This window comes from Diadema antillarum, unplaced genomic scaffold, assembly GCF_040938485.1.
Source record: "Diadema antillarum isolate AM-2024a unplaced genomic scaffold, OU_Dant_1.0 scf00000036, whole genome shotgun sequence".
In the NCBI taxonomy this organism is placed as follows: domain Eukaryota; kingdom Metazoa; phylum Echinodermata; class Echinoidea; order Diadematoida; family Diadematidae; genus Diadema; species Diadema antillarum.
In genome coordinates this window covers 2,706,051-2,733,885 of record NW_027270925.1, presented here as the reverse complement: position 1 = coordinate 2,733,885, position 27,835 = coordinate 2,706,051, and the positions used below count along the sequence as shown (strand labels likewise).

At 38.7% G+C, this 27,835-nt stretch overlaps 2 protein-coding genes across 2 annotated transcripts; one reads left to right on the top strand and one right to left on the bottom strand.

Annotated features, from left to right (window-relative positions):
• Positions 1-250: 250 nt before the first annotated feature.
• On the bottom strand, positions 251-16,622 carry LOC139745247 (dynein axonemal light chain 1-like). Its single transcript, XM_071655652.1, has 9 exons — positions 16,522-16,622; positions 10,711-10,752; positions 6,779-6,915; positions 6,138-6,193; positions 5,416-5,471; positions 4,769-4,858; positions 4,025-4,115; positions 1,530-1,616; positions 251-767 (listed from the first exon to the last, which is right to left on the bottom strand). The coding sequence occupies exons 1-9, from the start codon at positions 16,522-16,524 to the stop codon at positions 724-726; spliced, it is 606 nt and encodes a 201-aa protein (XP_071511753.1). The 5' UTR covers positions 16,525-16,622; the 3' UTR covers positions 251-723.
• Positions 16,623-16,862: 240 nt separating this feature from the next.
• On the top strand, positions 16,863-24,648 carry LOC139708261 (small ribosomal subunit protein uS10m-like). Its single transcript, XM_071620236.1, has 8 exons — positions 16,863-16,937; positions 19,968-20,023; positions 20,631-20,683; positions 20,961-21,061; positions 21,641-21,780; positions 22,419-22,527; positions 23,537-23,626; positions 24,272-24,648. The coding sequence occupies exons 1-8, from the start codon at positions 16,863-16,865 to the stop codon at positions 24,395-24,397; spliced, it is 750 nt and encodes a 249-aa protein (XP_071476337.1). The 3' UTR covers positions 24,398-24,648.
• Positions 24,649-27,835: the final 3,187 nt, after the last annotated feature.

Genomic DNA, 27,835 nt, shown 5'->3' with positions numbered 1-27,835 from the left:
TCTTTTTAATGTAGCGTGAAGATGGATGCAACATAATGCGCACTATTTCATGTGGCACATGTCATCTAATACCGGACCTACACAATAAAGTCGGCATCTAACACTTTCATTGATAACATTTGTTCTCACTGCGTTCATGCAAACTTTGTGGATATGTGTACCTATTCCTGAGAGGTATCTCACTTACTTAGCATGAGGGCCTAGTGTAGACATTAATCTGACTGGTAAAAGAAATGGAATGAGAAAAAAAAAATACTTGTAAAAGCTCTTCTCGTCAAAGACAACCAAACGCTGGCTTTAAAGAACAACAAGCAGAGTACAAAGAAACAATGCCACGTGAATGTGGAATGGCAAAAGCAGGACAGACTGTGGTGTCATCTAAGGGAGTACTGAAGAGGACGTGATTCTCAGCAACTCGTACGGCATGCGGACGTACATCATTGCCGGTGGTACTCCTTGAGGATCCACTAACCAACGCAACATCCACATCGAAAACAGGACGGGAGGCACTTCAGGGCGTGAGGTCATGGTGGCATCTGCAACGATGGGTGCGTGGCATCGGCATACATTGGGCCAACAGAGGCGCCACTTTCCGTGGCACTACAGAGAGACTTTAGAGTTTGGGTAACGAAGATTCCCGGACGGAGACACTCAACGGTTTTATCAAAATCAGTTCAGGATGGTTTTTGTCTTTTTTCTTTTGACAGTCAACCACTGCTGGATCTAGTCCTCTTCTTCCTCCTCATCTTGCTTGATAACAGTCACACCTACACAGAAAAACAGTAGAAAAATGAAGCTTTTGGTGGTAGGAAATATCCAGCAGTAGTGAGTAGCAGCACTGAATCAAAACAAGAATATTACAAAAAAACACATACAGCAGTTTAAATATTGGGAAACATCTTCCTTTCTGATCTTGACTGCTATGTAATTTCTGGTCCCACACTTTGAATACTCATTAGATTATGAACAAAGGGAACTCCTCTGAAAATGAATTGGTCAGAAAATGAATTATTATTTTGTAGATGTGACAGCCCAAAAAGGCTTGGGAGTTAGGACTTCGAACAACGTAGGAGGTACTCATGCATATATCAAGTGGCATTTACCACCTTCTTTGTTTCAGTATTTCCTGCCTACTAAATACTTTCAATCATCTATTTCCACTGTTCTGGCTGAGCCAAATACACAGCAAAATTGAAGATAGGGCACTGTATACGCCATATTTGTAGCGAGTCTAATTTTTCGCGAATCAGGACTTCACGACAATTTCGCTAGTGGTTGAATTTGCAATTGCAGAGTACAGCACTGAATGGAGAAATGTATGCTTGCATGTCACATCCATGATGAGATCAGAGTTGACGTTTTTCACGCGTTTTTACATTTGCGAATAGCACCCATCTCGAAAATTTGCGAAAATCAAAAAACCTCACAAAATATACAGTGGTACATATCAAGATATTAAGAAAATCAGAAAGTGGCACAGAAAATATATGAAAGGGGGAAAATAAGAACAAAACCAAGAAAAAACTGACCATCTAGCTTCTTGAGTCCTGGTAACCTCTTGGTGACCTGATCCCTGAAGTCTCCTTCTGCTGAGTGCTTCTCCTCCAGAGGGTTGCCTGTGAAGACCAACACAAGATGTACTGTTCAGAAATATCCTTTGCGGAATACATATTGGTGATACATTCAAACACAAGCACAAAGAAATACAGACTGCCAGCGTCTGAACATGGGGTCCAATTTCATAAAAAGTGTATATGTTAGCAACTCTTGCTGGAATGGCAATTGTCATGCAGGTAATGACACAAATCCAGCTTTATGATTGGCTTTCGCTATGGGAAGTTGCTTTTCCAGAAAGAGTTGCCATCCTAACATCTTTTATGAAATGGGACCTACGTGTGAAGCATCCCTGCATGAACACCTATTGGGAAGATATCTATAACATGAAAGCAGTGAGCATACAAGACTTGAGAAACCCTGAGCAAACTCTGGTCAAATGTCTCTGGAGAAGCAGACATTGATGGCTTGCACTCATGAAAGTGATGGATGCTGGAAATAGATCTGGAAAGACACGAGACCTTAGCATTGGTGCCAAAAGGGTCAAAGGGCATGCTTTGCATGACAGGTCACAGGGTCATACAAAGGACAACTGTTGATAGCCCCAATAGAATGTGGGGTAAATGAATGTAATCAAAAAGCCTACTTTACAAAGGCTTGTTTACAGGGTCAGGTAATCCCCAAGAGAAATTCATTTGGACTAACAGCAGGGTCAGAGATGACCTAAATTGTGTTTTTCTTTTAAATCTATCTAATACAACACGGCAATGACTTTGTATAACGTCACAATGTAATCTGGTGAGCTGTATGAACCCTCTAGCCTATAATCTAGGCGGAGGATGCAGCTGTTTTTGCCATTATGTAAAACATCTGATGCAGCGAGACAATTGCCTTTGCTAAGCGATATGTCTGATACAGCGAGACTATGAACAGTGGATGTGCACAAAGCATCCCCCGCCAATATCCACTCGTCTTGCCTTAGTTGTTTTCTTATTATCGACTATGAATTGGTGGCCGTTTTTTGTATGAAAACTGCCAACAATTCATAGTCGATAATGAGAAAACAATGACTAAAGGAAGATGAGTGGATATAAGCAGTGGATGCTTCCACTGTTTGTAGTCTCGCCGCATCAGACATTTATTAAGAGCGCAACAGCAAAAACAATTGCTGCATCCTCCACCTAGATTATAGGCTATGAACCCTCTAATCGGCATGCTGTTTAAATTTCCACTATTGCTCCAGGGAACTGCTCTTCATCTGTTTTGTTACTGAGATATTTTTATATTCAGTACTTTGCTCATGAAATCCTTGTACAGTGGAAACTCGATATAACGAGATGGTCGGGACCGAGTCATTTTCCTCGTTATAGCCGATATCTCGTTATATCAGTAGGCATAAAAGAAGGCATAAAATAAAGACATTAATTTGCACATGTGGGACTACCCATTATATTTCAATCAATACTGATAACTTGACATTGTGTGTGAGGGAATTACTCACCTTTATGGGTAAGAAGATGTTTTTCGCCAAGGAAATCCAGTATCAAGAATGTGTTTCTTCTTAATTGTAGATGTTTGAATTTGTAAATTTATATAGCTTGCGATTGTATCAAGATCGTCTGTGGATTGGTATGTGGTTATCGTATGGGTGTGTGTTGTGTGGAAAGCTTGAATAATGGTCTGCACAATGCTGTGTGTGTGTGTGACACATTCTGTATGTACATTGTGACTGCGTGTGTGTGAAGACGGGGTATTCCCTAAGTAGAAGGCCAATCACAGCATCCGATTGCCTCACACCTGCTAAACGTCATGATGTCATGTATACATATGGCCGTCCCACCACATTTTCTGCATGTATCAGTGTGCGTGCACACACACACTTCACACGTACAACATGCAGTGCTAGCTGGAGTACGTGCACTGAAGAAAATGATTATGTGTGTACAAGACAGTTTTTCGCGCATCAAGCTTTACAATCTCGGAAGATGATAGCACAGGCGAAGTAAAGCTTTACCGAAGGCATTTTGCTTTACCTCGCTATACCAGGTTTGATTTACTATGTTTTTCTTTGTTTGGAAGTCACAAAATTTATCTCGTTATAGCAGTTATTTCGTTATAGCCGATCTCGCTATAAGAGTAGCATTTTACATAGACTTGTGTGGAAGGAAATTTGGGACCGAGAAAATTTCCTCGTTATAACCGATATCTCGTTATAGCAGTGTTCGTTATACCGAGTTTCCCCTGTATAATGATTCCGCACAAATTAAGCAATGTCCAGTAAAAATCATATTGCTTCATCACCATCAAGAAGTGTAACCAGTGTTTTAACATAACTTAAGTTTCAACTGGGTATTTATATATTTTTTTAGTGTGTACCTGCAAGCCCTCTCAAAATGTTAGTAATTATGGATTGAAAGATTGAACCTTGACTCAGCTAATAAAAACAGCAACAACAAAACAAAATACTGACCAACAAAAACGAGTTCAACGAGGCAAGGCAGCTGCTGCAGCTTGTCAAACTCTGCCCACTCCTTCACTGAATTGTTGGACATGTACAGGACCTGCAGGGCACCACAAGATAAAGAGACAGAGGGAATGTGAGTGACGTTGCTGATAAACTGGCACTATGGAACTCACAGAACCGATCACCTTCAGCTGCTGATACACTAACATCAGCACTCTCCACCAAATTTGACAAATGACTAGTCTGTATTGTTACTGCATCTTTCCTGCAAAAGAGAATATCAATCATTTACATACATGATCAATCATATCTCTTTCTGATCCATACCTTTACACATATAAGTTGATTAACTTTGTCACTAATATCACATTGTCTAATGCTTGTTTCTCTAAAATAGAGCCAAGGTGTCAGAATTATTACTACAATGCTAGAACAAGACTGCTTTGGTGTTTTTGTGTGTTTGTCCCGTTATTCATTTCAGCTCGTCAAAGGTCCCCCCAAATCCACCTTAACATTTGTCACACATGACAGTGGCTAACTTTGTCACTACTAGTACTCTTTACAGCAGATGGTAACAGTTTAGTAATTCTTGGGCTAAGTCATTATTTGCTTTGAAAGGATGCATTTACTATAAATCTGTAAATGGCATATTTGTGGACAATCAACAACAACAACACAAAAAGGTTGTGCTGCCAAAAGCTTGTCAAAACTGATTTTTCTAATGACATGTGTGCATCCTTGTGACCTCACCTTTAGTTTCTTGAGCACCTGAATCCCCTTCAGCTTTTCAATGTTGTTGTATGAGATCCAGAGCTCCTCCAATGTGTCAGCCACTGCTTCCTGTGGGAATACATCAGAAATGGATCACATTAAACTCACTCACTCACTCACACACACACACACACACACATACAATCAATCAATCAATCACCAGATGAATGAACTTGTTTGTCATAATGTAACACATTTAAACAGGGGTCATGTTGATAGACATTGCAAGTCACAAGTATCAATCGCAAAGCCAGGGCTGAGTTTAAAGACGATGTTTTCTTGTTGAATAACATAGTTAAAGTGTATGTTATCAACAAACACAAATAGCCATACACACTTGAGCATAACTACACGTAAAATGAATCACTTTGACTAAGATATTAAAAAAAGACAACACGCATATGAGAAAGAAAATGATCCATACAATATGTATGGGAAATGCATGAATTCATGTTTTAAGGACACAAATGAAACAAATGTGCTCTCATACGTCTCAAATGATTAATTAATGTCCGAATGACTTGGAAATAGAAAATGTAGATTGAAACACCACTGAGCCAAGCACATAAACACTGACCAACCAAAAACAGTACAGTAAAAATATTACACAGCAATTTAGCACTTACCAAGCCATTGAGATTCTTGATTAGATTCCTTCCTAGTGACAAAATTTTCAGGTTCTCTGAAAATAGATGAAAGTAAAGTAACTTAGAGCATTTATTCAAATACACTCATGCATTTGCATCCCAATTTGAGAGTAACATCCTTTATTTGCATTATCCAATGGGCATTATAATACCTCTGGCACTACCTCTGGCACCCTTGAGGGCAGAAACATATCCACAGAAACATGAAACGAAAACACACATTAAAAGCAACAGATGGTGACTCTTTATCAAACTTTACTGTTTTATTCAGAATCATGATAGTACAGTACCTGTATAAGAAATTTATGAGTCTTTATTGCAGAGTAACTGGTTGTTGTTTAAAGCTCTCTAGTATAATGCACAGAAAATCAGTGGAAGTTTTGCACAGGCGACTCCAGTTAAAAAGAAATACTAAAGACCAGTAGTTTTCTTTAGTTATATCAAAATGTTGTCATAGCTGAATAGTAAAGTATGTAAAAAAATACACATGACAATTTTGGGAGATGAATTTTTAATGGGTTGCTGCAAGAATCTTGTTTTAACTGTGTTCATTGTAACGAGAATGCACTGTACTGCCAAGCCAAATGTGAAAATTCATTTCAATTTATAATTTTGACCAATCTGTTTGCCGAGTACTACCTACACATGAAAATGTAAGGAAATAGAAAAATATGCATGGCAAGGCTACTGTGTGTACTTACTCAGACCATTCAGGTTTGCAATCTTCTCTATCACATTTGTTGACAGTGACAGTTGTCTGAAAGGAAAATCAAGAAACAACATTATTATAGCAGTAAATACCTCAAAATGCACACAAGTTTATTATGACTGTTTCTAAGGCACACAAGAACTACATTACCATAATCCTATGAAAACATTCTCACCACAAACATTGTTTAATCCATTAAAAAACAAACAAACAAACAAACAAACAAAAACTTGGAAGACATAACATCTGATTAAGACTAATGTTTTACTACATCAACGAAAGAGACTTTCGAAATACACATTTGTATGTTAAACCTACATTCATTAAACATATTTCAATACTACTTACAGAAACAGTCTTCGCTTTTAGGCAAATACTTTCAGGTGAACAATGACAATAGACTATGGCATGTACATTAGTATGTCTGTTTGTGTGTGTGTGTGTGTGTGTGTGTGTGTGTGTCTTTTACTTCATTTTGCATTAATTTTTTTTGATTGCATTATTTGTTATAATGAAATTTGTATTATTTTTGCAATTAACTAATCTGTATATTAATGTTTATATGAAAAAGAAGGAAAAATACAAGATTGACAAAAACAAAAATTAAAAGAGACCATGTCTTCAGTGACTCACTCGCAGTTGACCAGAGTTGAGAGAGAGGCGTCCATCTTGTCAATAGGAGGATACTGGAAGGTCAGCTTGACCTGCTTGGCATCAGAGGCCTTGACCTTTGCCTGGCCCTCCTCCAGCTGCTCATTCATACCTGTCTCCTGTTTGCCCAGCAAAAGCAAAGCAAGATTTATCACTCCAGCACAGGAAACAGAAAGACATGCTTGCGAATCACTGTACAACACTTTTGGCATCAAATATTATATACAGAATGATAGGTTGACTCAAAATTGGCTTGAGGGCCATTCTCCGAAATAGTGTGCAATTACCGTTGTACAAATGACAAAAATTCAACATCAGAGATTTCATTCATTTTTTTAACAATTCAGAAACTTCAATCCCTTAGGAATACAAAACAATCAATGGGTGATTTTTGAGAGCCCATATTTTTTCTAGAAACATTATTAAAACGTAGAATCTTTTTTTTGCATGTTAAAACCAAATATCAGATACGTTACCAGAGGTAGCATCTTAGAAAACTGTTGCTTGTCTTATTTCTTCCTATAAAATGGCAATGCTTATGTAAACCTACAAGCTTAAACATCTACAGACATCATGAAAACATTTTGGAGTCAGCCTTGATCTTATCTGTAATAAAAATGATCCTAAGTTATAAAGTGAAGGCTAAATAAAAATCAAGAACATATACATATTTCTGCTTAAAATATGTTACCCTAATCTAACTTTTTTACCTACATTTGAATTATATCAATAATCTCATTGATTATGTCTGAAACTTTATGAACAAGTATTTTACTTCTCATAAATAGCAAATGCCAGGTAACATCTCTGCAAGATTAAATACATTTTGGATCGAAAGAAGAACGGTGTGTGGTAACGTGTCTGACACATCAGACGTTCCATTAGTATACACTCTTAAGCCCAACACCAATCATGCCAATATATTCATTTTAACTTGTAAGAACATCAAAATATGATTATTTTCGTTAAAACACCACACTTCTAAACATAAAGAATGTTCTCGTCATAGATAGATTAGATAACTCTTAAATAAAACTTTGAGATGTACGTGAAATACGAGAGAGAAGCAGGCACAAATCCACAGTACTTCTTTTCTGATATAGTTATAAAATGTTGTTATCATGATACATGGAAGACGGTAAGAATGAAATTAGACACATTTATGCAAATGATGCACATGAATTCAATTTTCCTTTGTTCCTGTCTGTAGTAGATTAGGTCTCAAGAACCAATAAACGATGGTAACGTATCTGACAAATTATTTATGTTCATTGACACAATAAACTACCGATTTACATGAAACCCCGATCACTCAAGCATGTGATTCAAAAACCTGATGCAAAAGTTAGACATCAAATCCTATTGTCATTTTCAGAACATAAACCTGCAAAGAAGGAAGTGCTCTTGACTTTAACAATAATATTAAGCCCATTTTATGTAGATAAGATGCAAAATTACAGTGTATAATGAACAAAGGTAGACCATTCATGTTGTTGCGTTTGCTGTGAAGTTGAAAAAAAAAAAGGTGGGTACCACACTTCAGCCCATAAAGTCCTTCTATGTTATTGTGAAACAAAACACACACACACACACAAACACAACAAAGCAGAAATAAAATGAATTTGTAACGTATATCTGACAGCCCTTTTTGTAAATGCCACAATTCTAAGGGATAGTACAGTTCTGGTTTAGATGAGTATTTACGTTTTAACTTTTTGCAAGATAATCGAAATTCACTTATACGAAATACTTAAGAGCATATACAACTCTAAGAAGAATTAAGTATTTATTTCATGAAATCAGTTTTGAAATGAAAGAGATGTCCAAAATAAAGCACAAGAAACATGTCCAAATAAAAGCAGATGAGCCATCACATTTTGTTAGGACCTCTTTCTTTTACTTTATTTTGGATGTATCTGCTATTTCAAAACCGATTTTCATCAAATAAACTTTTAATTCCTCTTAGAACTATATGTCCTCTTAGCAAGTCATATAGAGCATGTTGTCAGCCGGTTAAATCCGCGCGCAAAAGCGTGTCGCGGTTAACCTTGCTGCATGATACATTTTATTGGTAACGTATCTGACATGTTTGATGGTAACGTATCTGATGTGCTGTTACTGTTCTCACACTATTATCTACAAAAATATTCATTTTCTCAAACAATTTCTGTTGTGTGAATAATCATTACCTTAAAGGACAAGTTCACCTTCATATACATAAGGATTTAGAGAATGCAGCAATATTAGTAGAACACATCAGTGAAAGTTTGAGAAAAATTGACCAATCCGTTCAAAAGTTATGAATATTTCAAGCATCTGCGCAGTCACTGCTGGAAGAGAAGACTTCTACAGTGTATGATGACACATGCGTACAACTATTTAAGGAAAATAAAAAGAGAATTTCACAAAACTTTTCTTTCTGAATAAAGTGCACATTTCTTCAACTTGCTACTGATGTATGTTAAGGGTAATATCATTCCCCCTGCCTTCTGAAAGAGAGAAGTCGAGTGTTCTTTTGTCATGCGAAAAAATGGAAATATGTTAAATTTTCTTTATTCTTTCTTTACATCGTTGTACTCAAGTGACATCACAAGATATAGTAGTCTTTTCATCCAGCCGTGACTGAGCAGAAACTGCACAAATTCGTAACTTTTTAACGGATTGTCCGATTTTGCTCAAACTCTCATTGATGTGTTCTACTAATATTGCTGCATTCACTCAACCCACATGTCTATGAAGGTGAACTTGTTCTTTAAGTATTCAAAAGTATCTGAGCTTTGTTTTTATTTACAGCATACTTTTTTTCTAAATGAAGCAAAGTTTAAGTAACGTATCTGATTTCAGCTCATCGTAACATTAGGCTTCCGCGGCTTCGGATCAGTACATTTTTTAATAACAAGAGATTCAATGATTAAATCATGGTTCCATGTATGCGTTACGAAATTTTAGGTTGACTTTGTTTAACACATGAAATTACATTGCCATGTGGCATTTCTTTGATCTCCTCTCAAGAGTCTGAAAAAGGGTAACGTATCTGACCGTGATTTGGCGACATGATATAAATGATCTCTTAGACAAATAGCAAAACATCATGTTTTTACGTAATATAATTTTTCACTCAGGCACTCAAGGGGCAATGGAATGAGGTACAAAAGATTTGATTTGAATGATATGCTAACTAGTAACAACTTTTTATATGAGCATTTCCTTGTCTGGCGACATGGGGTATTTAGAGTTACATCAAACTTCGGATCGTATTTCCAATATTATCCTGGATGTCCCAGTAGCTTTATTGATATGTATTTTACAGGTCTAACCTCTCGGATGAATTTAACTAAAAAAAATTGATTTCTGAGGAACAAAATATCAATTGAAACTGTATGAACATGCTGGCGACACAAAAAATCACAGTTTTGCACACTTTTTGGGAGAATAGCCCTTATGTTGGAGCAATTTTCATCAAGATATTGTGAATATCAATTATGGTGCTGAGTTCAGAACTATGATCATTCTTACAAGGGCATCACTTTTACACAATAGGGTCTCTAATATAAACTACAGACATGATACTTTGATGATGTGAATTTTGGTGACAATGACATTAAAGACAATATGCCTTTTTTTGTTCAAAAATCAATAATGCAATAATGAAACCTAGAATTATATATACTGTAATGTTGTCATTTTGCAAATTCTTGGTATGGCTGGTCATTCAAGTTCTACACTACAGTCTATGCAGAACTCTTTATACAAATACAGCACAACTGATTTAGAACATTTTCTGAAGAGTTAGAGCTACTCTTAGAATGAATGAAAATAAACTGTACACTGTATATCGATCTCAAAACTATGTACATCTCGTATACTCAAGGGACATTGCAGACTATTAAATGCCCGACCTTCTCTGAACTTACCCATTTTGCCAGTGCTTCTTTTATTGTAGTTCCTTTACTTCCCTAAAAAAGATGAAGAAAAAGAAAAAAAAGACGTTGAGGTGATATTTCAGCAAGACAAAAAATTTAGATCACATCACCTTATATCTTTCTGGTCTTCTTTTCACATTTGTTTCTGCTAATCAAGCAAATGACAGTGTAACACACTGTTTTTAGTGGCAAAGAGAGTCTCTAACTCCATACATGGTTGTATATTCAAGACAAACTCAAACATATTAATTCAAGTATTTGAAGTGAGCTTACTATCTGGTTGAACTATGAAAGCACATAAACTTGTTGAGTGCAGATATGAATCTTCTTTCATGAAAGTGCTGCTTCAGTCTTCATAAGACCACAAATACTGCAAAATGTTTTGACACCTAACATTCTTTATCTAATAAAACTTAAGAGGTGGAATCCATGAAAATAATAATGTCTAAATGCAGAAAGGAAGTTTAATCAAACTTTATTCTAAATTTTGTTAACTGACAGAAGAACCAGTCTGAAAATATAATGCATTCCTTCCTGGATATCTGATGGCATACACGTGCACAATGTGGTGCACACAAATGATCAAAACTTGCATATCAAAACCATTAACAAAAATTTAACCACCTTCCTAAAGTCTGGGCACAGAATCTATTCAACATCATATGATTCATCTAGATATTGAGCAACACAGAAAAGTCTGAGCATATTGCTAAATCCCTTGGCAGTGTTAATATCAGCACAAGTAGATCTTGATCATAAATACTGTAACCATATTGTTGTTACTTCTTTGAACTTTTTTAATCGAGGAATATAATATGGGTGTTGCATATATTTTGCTCATTTCTATGTGAAATCCTGAACTCTGTTTACTCTTGACCAACAGAAAGTGATGAGTGTATTTCTACACTATTTTCAGGTTACTTAGGCCAAGTAAAAAAAGAAACCAGTTTCTCGTCCTCGCGCGCATCGATTTTGGCCGCCGCATCGATTTTTTTACTATTTACTATTTTCAAAATGGCGCTGAAAATACCAAGAAATTCATAATTCTCGTCCCAGCCCGCTCCCCGCCCGCATCGATTTTCAGTTGCCGCATCGTCGACTTTTTTTGATATTTACTATTTTTCGACAATTCACCTACCAATCGTGATGTCTCATTTCTAATTACGCCTTGCGTCCTCTACTTAGCTGTAGTATAGCTGTAACTTCCGTAATGCGTATGTATTATAAAATGGGTTCAAGAATGTAGCCAATTGGAAGCGCTGAAATGAGTCACGTGTGCGTGCATTATTTTCTTCAGGTAAGCACTAAGAAGAGTCTCTCTTCCACCTCCCTGGCCTGACGTACGTCACAATGTTTTACACTAGCAGTGCGCACTCAATCAGTTGTTACAAGTGCGTCACGCGCTACTATACGCGCTGTCAATCCTGTAAACAACTTCTAGTTCGGGCCGCGGGCTGCCACAACAGCCGGCGGCCTTTCTTGTGCATAACAGTACGTGGCGTACGTATACTCTTATACGTACGTACAGTAGTGCGGGATTTCCGAGTGCGACGTGCGTAAATGTTTGGGACGAACATCTTCGGACATCTTGACTTTTGAGCGAGTGCTACATGTAGCTGACTGGTATTGACCCACAAAGGTACGTGAATAATGCTGTTAGTTTTCGACCCATTTTATAAAACTAATGATGCACAGGATTATTTCGTGGCGTTAGTGAAGGTGCGGCTCACTCTCGAGTATTGACAACGGTTGCAAACATGCACTCGGCTGCGCCTCGTGCATGTCGCACCATTGTCAATACTCTCGAGCGCGCCGCACCTTCACTAACACACTCTATCCTGTGCATCATTAGTATATTATAAAATGGGTTCAAGAATGTAGCCAATAGGAAGCGCTGAAATGAGACACACCTCCTTCCTTTACTTCAGTACAACTGCACTGCCTGTAATCCTATGGTAGATTGCCGATCGTCTGTGCGCGCGGCGGCTCCTTTGATGAATTGCATGCATACGCGTACGCGCTGTCAATCCTGTAAACAACTTCTACTTCGGGCTGCCGGCCGGCCTGCCTTTCTTCCCTTGTGCATAACATAATACGTGGCGTACGTACGTATACTGTACTATACGTACACTTTGTACAGTACAGTAGACCAAGCGTTTTGGGACCGGACGCGTACATGGAGTCACTTTGAAGAGCAAATCCAACGATTTAGCAGGTTAATTCTCACGCCGTTTTCAGAGTATGTTGTCTAGTAGGCCTATATGAGGAGTCTATATCAAGTCTTTAAGGTAAAGGGTGCATATTCTATGTAAAATAAGTAAGTTTTCATGCGGGTGTCCGGAAACCCAACCCCCCATTATACTTATACTGTATGTGCGGGACTTCCGCGAGTGCGGCGTGCGTAAAAGTTTGGGACGAACATCTTCGGACGTCTTGACCCACAAAGGTACGTGAAAAACGCTGAAAAATGATGTTAGTTTTCGAATTTTCGACCCATTTTATAAAACAAATGATGCACAGGATTATTTCTTGGCGTTAGTGTAGGCGTAGCTCACTCTCGGGTATTTACAATGTAGTGCAACACACTAACGCACTCTATCCTGTGCATCATTTGTATATTATAAAATGGGTTCAAGAATGTAGCCAATAGGAAGCGCTGAAATGAGACACACCTCCTTCCTTTACTTCAGTACAACTGCACTGCCTGTAATCCTATGGTAGATTGCCGATCGTCTGTGCGCGCGGCGGCTCCTTTGATGAAGTGCATGCATACGCGTACGCGCTGTCAATCCTGTAAACAACTTCTAGTTCGGGCTGCCGGCCGGCCGGCCTGTCTTCCCTTGTGCATAACGTGGCGTACGTACGTATACTGTACTATACGTACACTTTGTACAGTACAGTAGACCAAGCGTTATGGGACCGGACGCGTACATGGAGTCACTTTGAAGAGCAAATCCAACGATTTAGCAGGTTAATTCTCACGCCGTTTTCAGAGTATGTTGTCTAGTAGGCCTATATGAGGAGTCTATATCAAGTCTTTAAGGTAAAGGGTGCATATTCTACGTAAAATAAGTAAGTTTTCATGCGGGTGTCCGGAAACCCAACCCCCCATTATACTTATACTGTATGTGCGGGACTTCCGCGAGTGCGACGTGCGTAAAAGTTTGGGACGAACATCTTCGGACGTCTTGACCCACAAAGGTACGTGAAAAACGCTGAAAAATGATGTTAGTTTTCGAATTTTCGACCCATTTTATAAAACAAATGATGCACAGGATTATTTCGTGGCGTTAGTGTAGGCGTAGCTCACTCTCGGGTATTTACAATGTAGTGCAACATGCACTCGGCTTTGCCTCGTGCATGTTTCACAATTGTAAATACCCTCGAGTGCACTACGCCTACACTAACGCACTCTATCCTGTGCATCATTTGTATAATAACGCATGCATTTCACACTGCGAGCTCGGCAAGAAGGAATGACTGATCAGTTAAGCAGTCGAACTGTAGTTGGTTGGGCGCGCGCGGGCGAGTGTGGGCTGTATGTACAGCGTACTCGGTACGTCGTGAACGCAATAGCGGCAACAGTTTTGCGAACAATCGCTGATATCATATTCCACGCATATTTCGCGCATTGTTCGTATTTTCCCCCGTTTCTCATATTTTAAGCGGATGAATTGTACTGTACAAATGCTTGTGAGGATTGTATCGAGTTTGTATACATTTTCATGTCATTGTGACTATGTGCATGTGTGTGCAGTGTCGGAAGGTACGGTGCCAGTGCAGTGGCCGTGCCGGCCGCGTATGCGTGTCTAGCTGTAGCTGTCAGGGTCCCCATCCCCTGGTCTGTCGGCTGTCTGCACGCACGCATGAACACATTCGAATGTGTAGAGGCCCGTACACTCTGCTCTGTAACGTTGCATCTGCCGGCGATGTATTGTTCTATTTTGAAGAGAAAATGAATGCGCTTTTCCAGCAAATGTAGAATTATTAAATGGGTGTATCTACAAAATAAATAACTTTTCCACGGATTCTGGTTTGTCTCGTATTTCTGCGGGATACTTTTCTTTACGATGTAAATTCACGGACACGGCCGTGAGTCGTATCACCTGTCATAGTGTGGTATACAATCATTCATCGTCCAAATGATTCAATTCAATTCAATTCAAAGTTTATTTCATTTTCGACATAACATATATTTCACTTCTTTTGATAACAGAGAACAAGGTAAATAGAACATAGTGAAATGAAAAGACTGTACAATAATTGTACTGTACAATGATGAGTGATTATCAAATGTCTTTTTAGAACATGAAGAAATCTTTAAATGTTTAATGCTATAATGTCATATCAGTATCATTTTTACATCCATCTGCAATTGTACAAGCCAGTTTCCAGTTGAATGTGCTACAATTGTACTGTGAAGAGATGCAGATACATTACCAGCTGTGTGGACACAAAAAGTCACAAACACCAATGATAAATAAAGCAGTGTTTTGAATATCATGGAATTTATTTCAGTCGTACATTTGTTAAAGACATGTTTTATACCTGTTTCTATTAATAGCACAATACATCAGAATTGCAAGTACACTGGTATCAGAAATGCCATTACAACACTAAATACCAGTATTAAGATGGTCATTTTCCCTTGACATCTGTAGTGGAAAGAAAAAGCAAATGTATTTCTGCATGCATGAAGTTTCATTTCAAGTATGGTACATAATTGTTTGAAAATGCACAGAGTGCAGGCAAGACATACACTTTGGACCTGGTCTCTCATAACACAGCTAACAGAGTGATATTTCATTTCATAAATTGGATATAGAAAACAGTAAAGCCCTCTCTCATTAACTTTCTCAGAATTACCGGACGAGAAACACATATTACTTTCATTTTGACAATCCTCGAAAAAATAGTAAGATATCAAATAGTAAGGACCTCCCTCATCGCCTTGCTCAAAACAACCGGACGAGAAACTGCTTTCTTTTTTTACTTGGCCTTACATGTAGATGAAAAAGGTTCTATCAAATTTGGCCTTTTTTAGTCCTAAATTACAATAAATATGACGGTCATGAAATGTTAAAAGTTGCTCCATTTAATTTGATTAATAAAAATGTTGTCACCACATTGATGATTTGCAAATTGGCTGAAAAGAATTGATGGCATTTAATTTTCTATACCAACTAACAAATCTGTCAGTTGGTAAACATTATTGAAATGCCTGAGAGAGGCGAGATAGACAAAATGTGTCTAGGTAAATTACTAAAATAAAAGAAAGTAGACTCTCTACGACATGGGTGTTGCGTGTGATTGAGTAACACGTTGACAGTCTGTCGAGTGTCAGTGTCACTTATCCAGTTTGGTAATAGAATTTGCTATCACTCACGACAAGGTCAAGGGTGATGTCTAGAAGATTTGGCTCAGTCGGTAGCACATCTGCCTCCTACTCTATAATTTAAATTATGACTATGAGGGTGAAGACTTCACGCCTATCAAATCCATATGAGGGTGAAGACTTGACACAAAATCATGTTATAGACGACGTATGTGCCCTGACCGTAGACAAGGGCAACAAAAGTTACACAGAGCAGCGGGTGCTTTAGCCAGGCGCAGCCGCAGCCAGCGGCAGACCTCCCCCATCATACTTAGCTTGTAATGCTGCCTCAGCTTCGGCCTGCCTTCCCTTCTGCTGCACTGAGATGAGACAGTAACAACAGTCGACGGTTTACGTGACAACTTTAAGTATCGTATAACCCCTTAATGTTCACTTTAAATTAATGCAAACGGTAGATGTATAATTACCATTTCGTCAGATCTGTTTTTGGTACTCTCCTAGTTGTTGACAGCGTATAAAAAGCCTATACGGTGCGTTTATAGAAGAAGATTTCTTAGGCTCTCGCAGCTCTCCTGGAACAAGACGCCTATATGTGTGACCATAGAAACTGCCTACTAGGCTCGTTCACATACAATATTTTGTTTGGATTATAAAATTATGTATAAACAATTATGAATGCCACAATATTTAAAAATTATACATTAATGAATAAATTTTATTTAATTTTATGAAATATTTTGAGATTCTTTTCAATAAATACAATATCTAAATTCAGATACACAAACCTTACTAAGTTGCTCGTCTAAGCATGGCAGCTCCTGTAGTCCGAAACATCGCTCGACTTTGCAGGTTTCATAGGTCCTATTCGGCCAAGGTTTGGTTGGTAAGCCGTATTTAGTAACTAAATTACTGAACATACTGTATGTTTTATGTTTTGTTCGAATGTAGCCGTAGTTATGGCTGTAACAACTTGAGAATTAACCATGCTAACTTGTAATTGCATGTCTGATTTCAGTCCCATATATTGCCCTTCATGTAAGCTGAGCACATGCAACTACAATCATTCGATGTCGAATGTGTTTTTACCCGAGTAGGTTATCTAGATATCTAAACGGTGATGGATGTGAGGAAAGAATGCAATGCACTCTAAATGAAGAATGATCGATATTTGTGGCATTATCGCGAAATAGGTCCCCACTCCATTCACCACCGTTCATTTCGTCATAGCCGGGCGCGGGCCCGGGGATCGGACCGGGGAGCGTGTTTTTTTTAGACGGCACAGATTGGGGAAACTAAAAATCTATCGGGGACACTATCCCTAAACCTAACCCTAATCCTAATCCTAACCCTAACCATCAAACCCTAACCCTAACCCTAACCCTAACCCCAACCCTAACCCTAACCTTGACCGAAAGATCGGTCTGTATCTGTCCGTCGGGGAATGTTCCGCGGAGACTGCGTCTGGCTTCACGGATCCCCTCCGTATACAGACCAAAGTCAATGATGCCAGCTCCTGTGTGGCAGTAGCGCACAGATCAAATGTTACGATAAACCAAATTTCAGACAGCTTTTTTACATTCAAACAAGTTTGACATGACATGACACATTATGCAGCAATATTTGGGGTTAATTTTTTACATTTTGCAATCGAAATACTCACAGTAACGCGGTTATAATGCAGAAATTTTATCCATATTGCAACATCGCCGTTCGCTAGCTGACGGTCGCCATTTTGAATCTGTAAACCAATCACATGCGAGGTACTTTATTAAGTGAAAAAAACACGTAGAAACTACCTCGCATGTGATTGGCTAATTGATTCAGACTGTATGTTTCTGCAGTTTGAATGCGACGACGCGACGGGCTGGTTGATGTGTGTTTTGCGTTGAAAATTCGACCGAAATATTGGATTATTCATTAATCTGGTGAGTGTAGTCTATTCTTGAATAGTTGATTTAACTATTCAAGCTTAAATTTGCCAACCTAGGGCCGTGCATTAGACGCAATCGAGAAGGGTGAGGTACCTCACCCAGTTTTCCATAGAGACAGTGGTTAAGAACATCCACACAGCAATGGGTACTACAACCTTCCGTCTGTCTACGGAGGACGGCGTTAATGGCAAAATACAAAAGAGTCCTCCGGACAGACGGATCTTTCTGTCTAACCCTAACCCTAACCATAACCATAACCAAAAACCCTAACCCAACGTTTTTCCCATAGGTTTAACACGCGCCATGCCCCAATCTGTGCCGTCTTTAAAAAAAACGCGACCGGGGACGTACTTCTTTCAACCTCCATAGACTTTGCACATGCATAGTGGAGACGCATACGCAGAACGAGAGGGGACCGATTGCCGATATCACGATTTGTCCATATTTACAATACTTTAGAGAATATACAGCGACGCAAATGTACTTTCGAGCAGTCACTCTGACACTTCATGGTTTCCAAGGGTGGCAAAATCGAGAAATCAGCCCCACCTACCACAGTGCGCGTGCATTCGTGCGTTAGCAAGCACACTAGGCCCTAGCCCTCTAGGCTCTAGGTTGAGTTTAGAGTAAGGCCAAGGGTTAGATTTTAGGGTTAGTTTAGGGCTAGGGTTAACCGGGTTGTAGTTATGGTTAAATTGAAAGAGGGATATTAGGAAGTCTTTCCGGGAATAATAAAGAGAAAGAAAAGAAAGAACAAAGGAAAAAAGGGGAAAGGAAGGACGAAAGATGCTATATTTGCTATGCTGTGGAAATCGGCCCCACCGCTGACGCTGTATCAATCACGAGTAAACGCCGTTGGTGGGGCTGCATTCCTGAGTATGATATTGTGGAAGAGAGCCCTACCGACATGCCTATGTACCACTGAATGCCACATGGTGGGGCTGAATTCACGAGTATAATTTAAACAGGCATTGAGGCAAGCCGCCGTAGTATTAAGTACGCACCTGCAGTGGAGGTGGGGCCTATTTCACGAGTGCCCCATGGGTTATGTCGCCCTGTTAGGCATAGATCTATATTCATTGTCGGCTAAATCTACTGAGACTAGCTCTAGAGTAATGTTAGAGGTCTAGATGTCTGCAGTCTAGTCTCGACCTGATTGCCTCTGCCAACATTGCCAAGGAATTTTGTTTTGTTTTAATCGCCGTTTCTTTGTTTGTTTGTCTGTGTGCGATGTAGCTCAAAAAGTTGAATGGATTTCAATGAAACTTGCAAAAATCGATAATGACACAAGGAACAGATCATAGATTTTGGTAAAAATTAGGGATCTGGGAATTTTTAATGAATTTTTGAAGGATTTATTTTGGCAGATAAGGTCAATGAACTTGGGAGTTTAAGCTAAAGTTTAAGAATCAGGATATAATGAGAAAAATCCACCAACGATCTCGTTATAATGGGATTCCCCTGTACTAGCCTAGTCCTAGAAGACTTCCATTAGAGTCTAGATGAGTCTAGTTATGCCCAGTCTGTATTCGTGTATAGGAGGGGATTCAGTGAAACCAGATATAGTCTACACAGAACATATCCCTGATGATAAAATTCAAAACCAAATTGCACCAAAATCACAGAAAAAATACTCTTGATCTAGATCTAGATCTAATTTGATTTATATAAACTATTTTTAAACACTCAGTTAAATTTGAACCAAATTGGTTGGATACACTGATGAGGCCTTCAAATTTTGTAATATTATTATTGCCTTTTAAAAAAGAATGTACTTGGACGATTCAAATGATGGTTTGGATTGGTCAGTTCAGCATGCATCATTTTCTGTGTCATATTTCAGCTGGAATATAATCATTTAGACTAGAGTACAATTATTGCCAATGCATTTAGAATGTTAATTATCATTGTCATGTGTTGATTATTAATGTCATATCTTCAGACCATTGACAAGCTTTTTGTTGTGATTCATTCAATTTCAGTCCAAGAACAATGCTGAGCAGTTGCTGAATGCCACAGCAAGACTGCATCATTCAAGGTTAGCAATTTATGTTACTCTGTCTGTGTGTGTTTTCTAGTGTTTCAATTAAATTTTATTTAAGTTGTGGCTTTTAGTGAAGCGAAGCAAAGGATATCCAAAGGCATGAAGTCATGCATACATAGATATACATATGCGCTTGCTTTATGTTGTCTTGGCAGTCCTATTGCCAGGGTTTCTTTACTACCAAGATGAAGAGTTCTGAGTAGCTAGCAAGTAGCAAGCCATAAATATGTTGTATTCATGTGAATCCATCAATAATTATGGCTATAATTCCATGATTGATTGCCAGAGTTAGACCATAATGACAATATAGACGAACTGAAGCAAATGAGAATTAGCATACTATTATGTAACTTTCAATATATATTTATATTTTTTTTAAATCATTATAACCTTTGTGGTCCCTGAACCCGAGGAATGCTATCTTTTTTAGGATATTTACTGCACAAAGAAAATCATTTTGCATTTAACAATGATGTATCTGAAATCATTAGATCAGTGTAATTTTTGAAAAGAGAATGCTACAGTGATCCAAACTAAAAAATGTGATGTCATAGTGATTTCTTGCCTTTACCAGTTTCTTGTCTTTACCAATTTCTTTCAGATCAATATTTTCAGCATGCATACCAAGTAGCTCTCATACATTCGACAATGCAGGTGAGTAGTGTAGGGGTAGTGAAACATTTTTCATTTGAGTTTTACACTATGCTGTTAGAGAGCAATTTTGTGTATTTGATACTGAGCAAATTTAAGCACTGTGATTTTGCTCTTCACAAACACATGTTCCAAGGAAGATTCATCAATGTAGTTTTAGTATGGATGGAAAGAATCAATGTCAGTTTTGCTTCATGTCAGATTATCGGAAAAGGAGTAGTTTTACCGTCAGTCTGCATTGTTAACTTGCAAACATTTATGTTTTGATTGTTAATCTTAGGCACATTGTGTGGTACACCGTCACTATTGCGACACTGTCAGACTAGATATGGCCTGCCCTTTAGCTCAGCCACAAATTCAGCAGGAAGTGCAGAAATTCAGGTAAGATTTCTTAGTCATAAGGCTCAAAGCAGCTTCACAAGTTACATACAGTACCTGCATGTACGGACCATTAGTAACATCTTTGCTTTTATCGTGATCTTCAAAATCTATGTACTCTTGTTGATGTGTGTGTCTTATGTTTGGTGTGTGTGTATTGCCTGTTGATAATGAATATTTTCCCTATTTTTCTTGGCTTTTGTTGTGTCAAGTTTCTCTACACATTTGCAACAACAACACAAAAAATGCTTTGAAACATCAATTTCTCAACCCTATGTCTGTATACTTTGAGACCAGTTTGAAATGGTCAGTGGAGGTAATTTTGCTCTAGATGATTGTGCCAGCTTTTCTGACATAAGTGGACTTGAAGACATCATTCTTGTAAATAATTATGATATCCATATGATTATTTCACACAATGACTCGTTCAGATATGCAGTTGCTTCTTGGTAGCTGGCAGATCAATATATTTGTTCATCTTTGCAAATTGATGTAGATTTGCATGTGTGCATTTTTTAGGGAGGAAAGAGATGTCTCCTGGATTGCTTTGACATGGCATTTACGTAATTGAATATGATACAGAAAACTGAGGAGATGGCTGATGATGCTCTCTACAAGTGGATTGAGCTGAGGGTGAAAGGTCATGATGATGCAGTGCTGGAGAGCTATAGCCGCTATGTCAGCATGGCAGCAGATGAGCTGGACGTAACCATAGAGTCGATGTGAGTGCCATGGAGCAATTGAGTAATGTCCAGTGCCACAGTATATAGCGTGTCGTGTAAATGGTATTTCACAGAATACCTGGTATATTCATGATAAGAAGCATGGAATCTGTTCTGATGATTTATGGTGCACTACAATGTTGATAGTCAGGATTCTTTCGTCAGATTGTAGAAGGAGTGGGTTACACTGTACACATGGTATGTTTTGCTGTAATTGTACTTCTGGGTGTTATGCAAATAGACTGGTTGTCATGAAATGAACAATATCAACATGTGATGTTATTGCCTTCTGTAACAGTAGTGTGCTTTATAATAATTATCTTCTCCAAGTTGAGAAATCTCTATATTTTCCGTGAAAAGAGATAACACTTCATTCATCGCTTTGGTTCTCAATTGCAAATTAAAGATTGGCAATTTTTTTTCCAAACCAGCGCTCATCTTAGCAGAAAGACTATTAATGTGGTGCTACAAAAATCGATGGAGCACAAATAATTTTGTTTCCCTTTTGTTTTGCACAAGCCCTTGCTAGATTACCTGCACCTGAGTGATATATTTTTAAAGAAAGCTTTTAGGGCAAATTTACAATTGTGTTCTTTTTCCTCCACCATGCCTTATTTCATTTTGCATTGTTTTGTCAGAACCAAGCCATTCAGACACATCAAGAGGTTGACCCTGCTGAAGTCACGGCACGTCTACAAGAAACACAGGGTCCAGTATGAGATGAGGACATACTATCGAGTTATTAAGGTAACTTGCTATAGTGTTGGGTGAGGACTTATGCTATTCTTGGCGGAGTAATTTCTCTACCTGCAAAATATTGAGTGTTAGTCTTGGGGGACAAGACCACATCAGGGAGTATGTGCATCACTTCAACGTTGGAATCTCGTTATAGCAAGGTCAGATATAGGGAGAGACCTGATACATGGCATAACAAAGTGATTTTGCAGGTCCCATTCTTTTTATATTCTTTTGTTTTTATCACTGATATAGTGAGGAAATTTGATAGTCCCAATCAGCTTATTATAACAAGGTTACCCTTTATCATTCTTGTGTGTGTGTGTTTAGCAGTGCCTCCTGCTGTGAACATCTGAATTGATCAAGTCAAAATTGGAAGCCTTCTATCATGTATCGTTAGATGTTTCAAGCAGAAACATTCCCACTGCAGCCTGTAATGGCCATGTGATGACTGCATAGCAGCATGAAATCAAAGGTGATACTGCCATCTTTGATTTCCTCAATATTTTTTTTTTTCATTTAGGTTAGGAGCTTCAGTAGGCAGGGGAGGGGGGATCAAACATTACTGAAGGGCCAGGTACTCATAACTGACTGTCAGATGTTAGAGTTTAAATGTCAGATTGACCTTTTCCATGCCAAAAGCTATACCTGCAACCGTATTCTGATAGATAGTAGAAGGAGTGCCACCACTGTGACTGTGCGTTTAACCCGTAGAGGACGAGTCCCGAGTATACTCTGGCAAGTGTCTATGGGAAATGCGTGTTGTAGCAAAATCAAACTGTCTTCAACGGGTTAAACAAGATAGGAATCAATACCTGCAATGTTCCAGTAGTTGTTTTCTCTCTTACTGTCACTCAACAATTCGGAGTTTCATAGAAGCAAGAACTTATTTGAATGACCTTTTATCTTTAGGAAAATTACTTTTGTTCCTTCCCCACATAATCTTGGAGCATATATGCTTGTATACATCTGTTTGTTACACAATGTTTTTCTTTTCCCCGTGTCATACTTGCATGAATAGCTCAAACATCTCACAGGATCGACGGCTGATGTCTTTTTGGAATACATTGAGAGAAATCTGCCTGAAGGTGTTGCAATGCAAGTCAAGAAGGTATGTCTTGGAGTAAAAACTGATGCAATCATGCAAGTGTTTCTAGTTTCATCAAACCTCGCAGTGCAAGGTGAAAGACAGCTGAGCTTGCCTTGGAATGTGAAGAGCTATGATTGATTGTAGTTGTAAGATATCACATTTTGTTTTTATTGTTAAATATTGTGATACACTCAAAACAGACCTTGCTGCATTATAGAAGTGTATTGCATTGCACTTTGAAGAGATGTTATTTCTTGCAGATAATTATGAAGTTTGGCAATGCATCTATCTCTTTTCAAACAAATGTACAAACATTGTACACTTCACATCACTGCAGGCTATATAAATTTGTCTTGAGAAAATGTATATATTTTCATCAATGTCATTATGAGTATTATCCATTCCACAACCTAAAACCATGTGCATTTAATGATGGATGGAAATTTGTATGAATTATGTGCTTGCTTCATTTAACAGAACTCTCAAATGAGATCTGTTCAAGACATTGGTTTTTGTGCAAGTTGGTATTTGGTTCTTATTAAGAGCAGAGATTTGTGGTAGTTTTCACAAAGGGTGGGAGAAAAGAGTAGCATGAACAAAAGATAAACAGTATAATAAACAAATGAAATCTGGCTTCTTTGTCACTTCGTTTATCTACATCTCCAGTGCTCACTTGAGCAACTGCCAGAGCACTTACGATCTCCTCCAGAACAACTGGAAGATGACCTTGAGATGACCTCATCATCTTCATCATCGGAATCGGAGTCGGATGCAGAAGCTGGTAGCAAGTAGCCATTGGGGACTGCCAGTGACTGGCTTACTCCCATGAACTATGCTGTAAACAGTAGTCAAGCCTGAACGAGAGCTTTGATCTTATAATGTGATCACATGGTCAGTTTCCAGTGTGAGAGCACCTACGTCATCCTCATGTTTTTTTGCAATGGATATGGGGTCGTAACTGGAGATTTCAGCATCATTTTGCTCTCAGCACTGATTGGAAATATCACATTCGTATTTTGTTTTCTGATTATGTGTGAATCTTCTTCTGACTATTCAGCAATAGAGCATTACTACACATGAAGACTTGGACATCATCACTGATTTGCAGTGCATATGGATGCACACCAGGAAAAGTTTGAATGGACAGCACATTCCCCTGTTAGGTAATGTGGTTCTAGAGTGTATGTGGCTCTTATTCATCTCTTAGGTTTGTATCAATGTATTGTTTATTCATAGCATGGCAGGCCTTCAATAGCATCCAGAGAAACTGAATATAAGTATAATTCCTGGACCAGTCACCCAGTGTAGCTTTTGATGCCATCATCAGTATGACATTATGTGAGAAGCAGCTTTTTGCTTTTAATTTTCAGGAGCTTGTGAACATGTAAACAAGATTTTTACTAATTGGCCTTATCTTACATTAGTAAGCCTCTATGGGATCAGCAAACACAAATAACATTATTCCTTATTCCACAAGACTATCGACCGGCAAAGGAAACTTGTTAAACACAGGTCACCATTGCATATTGTATATTAGACAGAAAAATCTGTGTGTGCAGAGGAGTTTTTTTTAATCATTTTTTAAACTTTTATGGCTCTCCTTGGATTCCGTGAAGCCAGACAAAGTCTCCTCAGAACATATCCCTGACGACCAGCTACAGATCAATCTTTCGGTCAAATTGTACATGTACTTTATTTGAAGCATGTAAATGTTATTGTAAACTCTTTTTGCCTAGTCAGAGCAAATTCAAATACAATGTATATCAAGATATGTGTGAAATAAACCAATTGAACAATACCTCCTCCTGTATAATAGAAAAGAGTGTGACAATGTGGATTCTATTGCTGTACAGTGGGCATGCAGTATATTATCTTTATTCAACTCCAGTGCAAATGTCCATAGGCCTTAAGGAAACATATATATACATTTTTATGGGTTTTTTTTTTCTCTCTCTCTCTGGGTGTGTATTTGTGTGTGCGTTTGTGTCTGTGTATGTGTGCTGTCTGTGTGTCTGTGTGTGTGTGTGTGTGTGTGTGTGTGTGTGTATGTGTCTTTGTGGCTTACAAATGCACAACAGTGCACCAAACACAGATGAAGGTCTTTGTTCTTTCATATATACATACATTTCATTGTAGTTTATTGTAGAGGGAGACAAATGGAAGAAAGTCACACCTGAACCTTCACCCCTCTGAATAGTATCTTGCTTTCATTTAGTTTATTCTTTTTCAAACAAAAGGCACAGAATGTATGGTCTTTTTAGATAGTTAAAGAAGTCATCAATTTTACATTTACTCAATATACATTTTACAATTTTCTCAAAACATGAGTTGGAACATTTCCATTGCAGACGAATGATATCCTTTTGCTGGAATGTATGGGAGAGCTGTTGACTGTCATGCACCAGGAATGAAAATGTGAACATCATTTGACACTATTCAACAAAATGTGTGCACTAAAACGTTTAACTGCAATCAGAAAATTAAACAGAATCTCCTTCCACAGACTTGCTACACTTCTCTTCTGATTGACAAATTTCCAGATATTCCAACAAAAGTGTGCGCCAGATTGTTGAATTACTAAAACTGAAAAAAAGCTCCCTTGAATATGGGAGAGGTATCTTACCACCCTTCCATTGCTTGGTACCCACTACAGTGTATAGACTTAGCACACTTTGGGAATGACAGCTTCCGAATTTTCCACAAAAAGTGTGCTCCAGATTGCTTTATTTCAATTCTAAAAACGCAAAAGCTCAGTCGAGCGGGAGGGGGAATACCCCTCTCCCACCCTCCCCCTAAGCTCTACCTCACTAGACTTTGTACATACACAGAGATGATGCACATTCGGAATAAGAGCTAAATTCCATGATTTTAACACTTCCCTGAAAAAGTATTGCACCAAAAGTTTGCACCAGATCGCTGAATTTCAGGTCTGAAAATGCAAAATCACCTTCGTGTGGGAGAAGAAATGCCCCTTATCTACAATCTTAAGATTTTGACATTTTACAGTCCCCAAACTGCCGTTTGTAGCTATATTTTTCACTTTGAAAATTAAGTTGGGGGGGGGGGGGCGCACCGGGCGCAACTGCTGGCAATTACTGGCAGCAACATCAGGAGAATGGCATAACGATTAAATGCGAGCGAGCGAAGCGAACGACCTTGAAAATTTTGACATTTTACAGTCCCCAAACTGCCATTTGTAGCTATATTTTTTTCGCTTTGGAAATATAAGGGGGCGCACCGGGCGCAACTGCTGGCAATTGCTGACAGCAACATCAGGAGAATGGCATAACGATTAAATGCGAGCGAGCTTGAAAATTTTGACATTTTACAGTCCAAAAACTGCCGTTTGTAGCTAGGGCCTATATTTTTTTCGCTTTGGAAATTGAGGGGGCGCACTGGGCGCAACTGCTGGCAATTACTGGCAGCAACATCAGGAGAATGGCATAACGATTAAATGCGAGCGAGCTTGAAAATTTTGACATTTTACAGTCCCCAAACTGCCGTTTGTAGCTATATTTTTTCGCTTTGGAAATTAAGGGGGCGCACCGGGCGCAACTGCTGGCAGTTACTGGCAGCAACATCAGGAGAATGGCTTAACGATTAAATGCGAGCGAGCGAAGCGAGCGAGCGTGAAAATTTTGACATTTTACAGTCCAAAAACTGCCGTTTTTAGCTATACTTTTTTTGCTTTGGAAATCAATCGGGGGGGGGGGGGGAGGCGCACCGGGCGCAACTGCTGGCAATTACTGGCAGCAACATCAGAAGAATGGCAAAGCGATTAAATGCGAACGAGCGGAGCGAGCGAGCTTGAAAGTTTGGACATTTTACAGTCCAAAAAGTGTCGTTTGTAGCTATATTTTTTCGCTTTGGAAATTAAGGGGGGGGGGCGCCCGGTGCACTCCCTGGATCCGCCACTGGTAGTCGAGGGTGTCGGCTATGTTCATGATTTGGGGAGGTGTGACCAGCGAGGGGGCGTCGAAGTGACCAAGCGGGGGAAGGATGTCCAAAATCTGCACTTTAGTGCATCCTCTAATTGTTTGTGTTTGTGTGTGTGTGTGTGTGTTTTATATACAACATTGTACATGGAAAAGTTAGGAAATAGCCCAGGTCAAATCTTATGATTGGCAATGCAAGGCATTTTAATATAGACCATAGTATGTAAAGCAACACTGCAAAATCAATGATCAAGCTTTGATATAACGAAGCGTGAGGTACAAAGGTGTATATTCT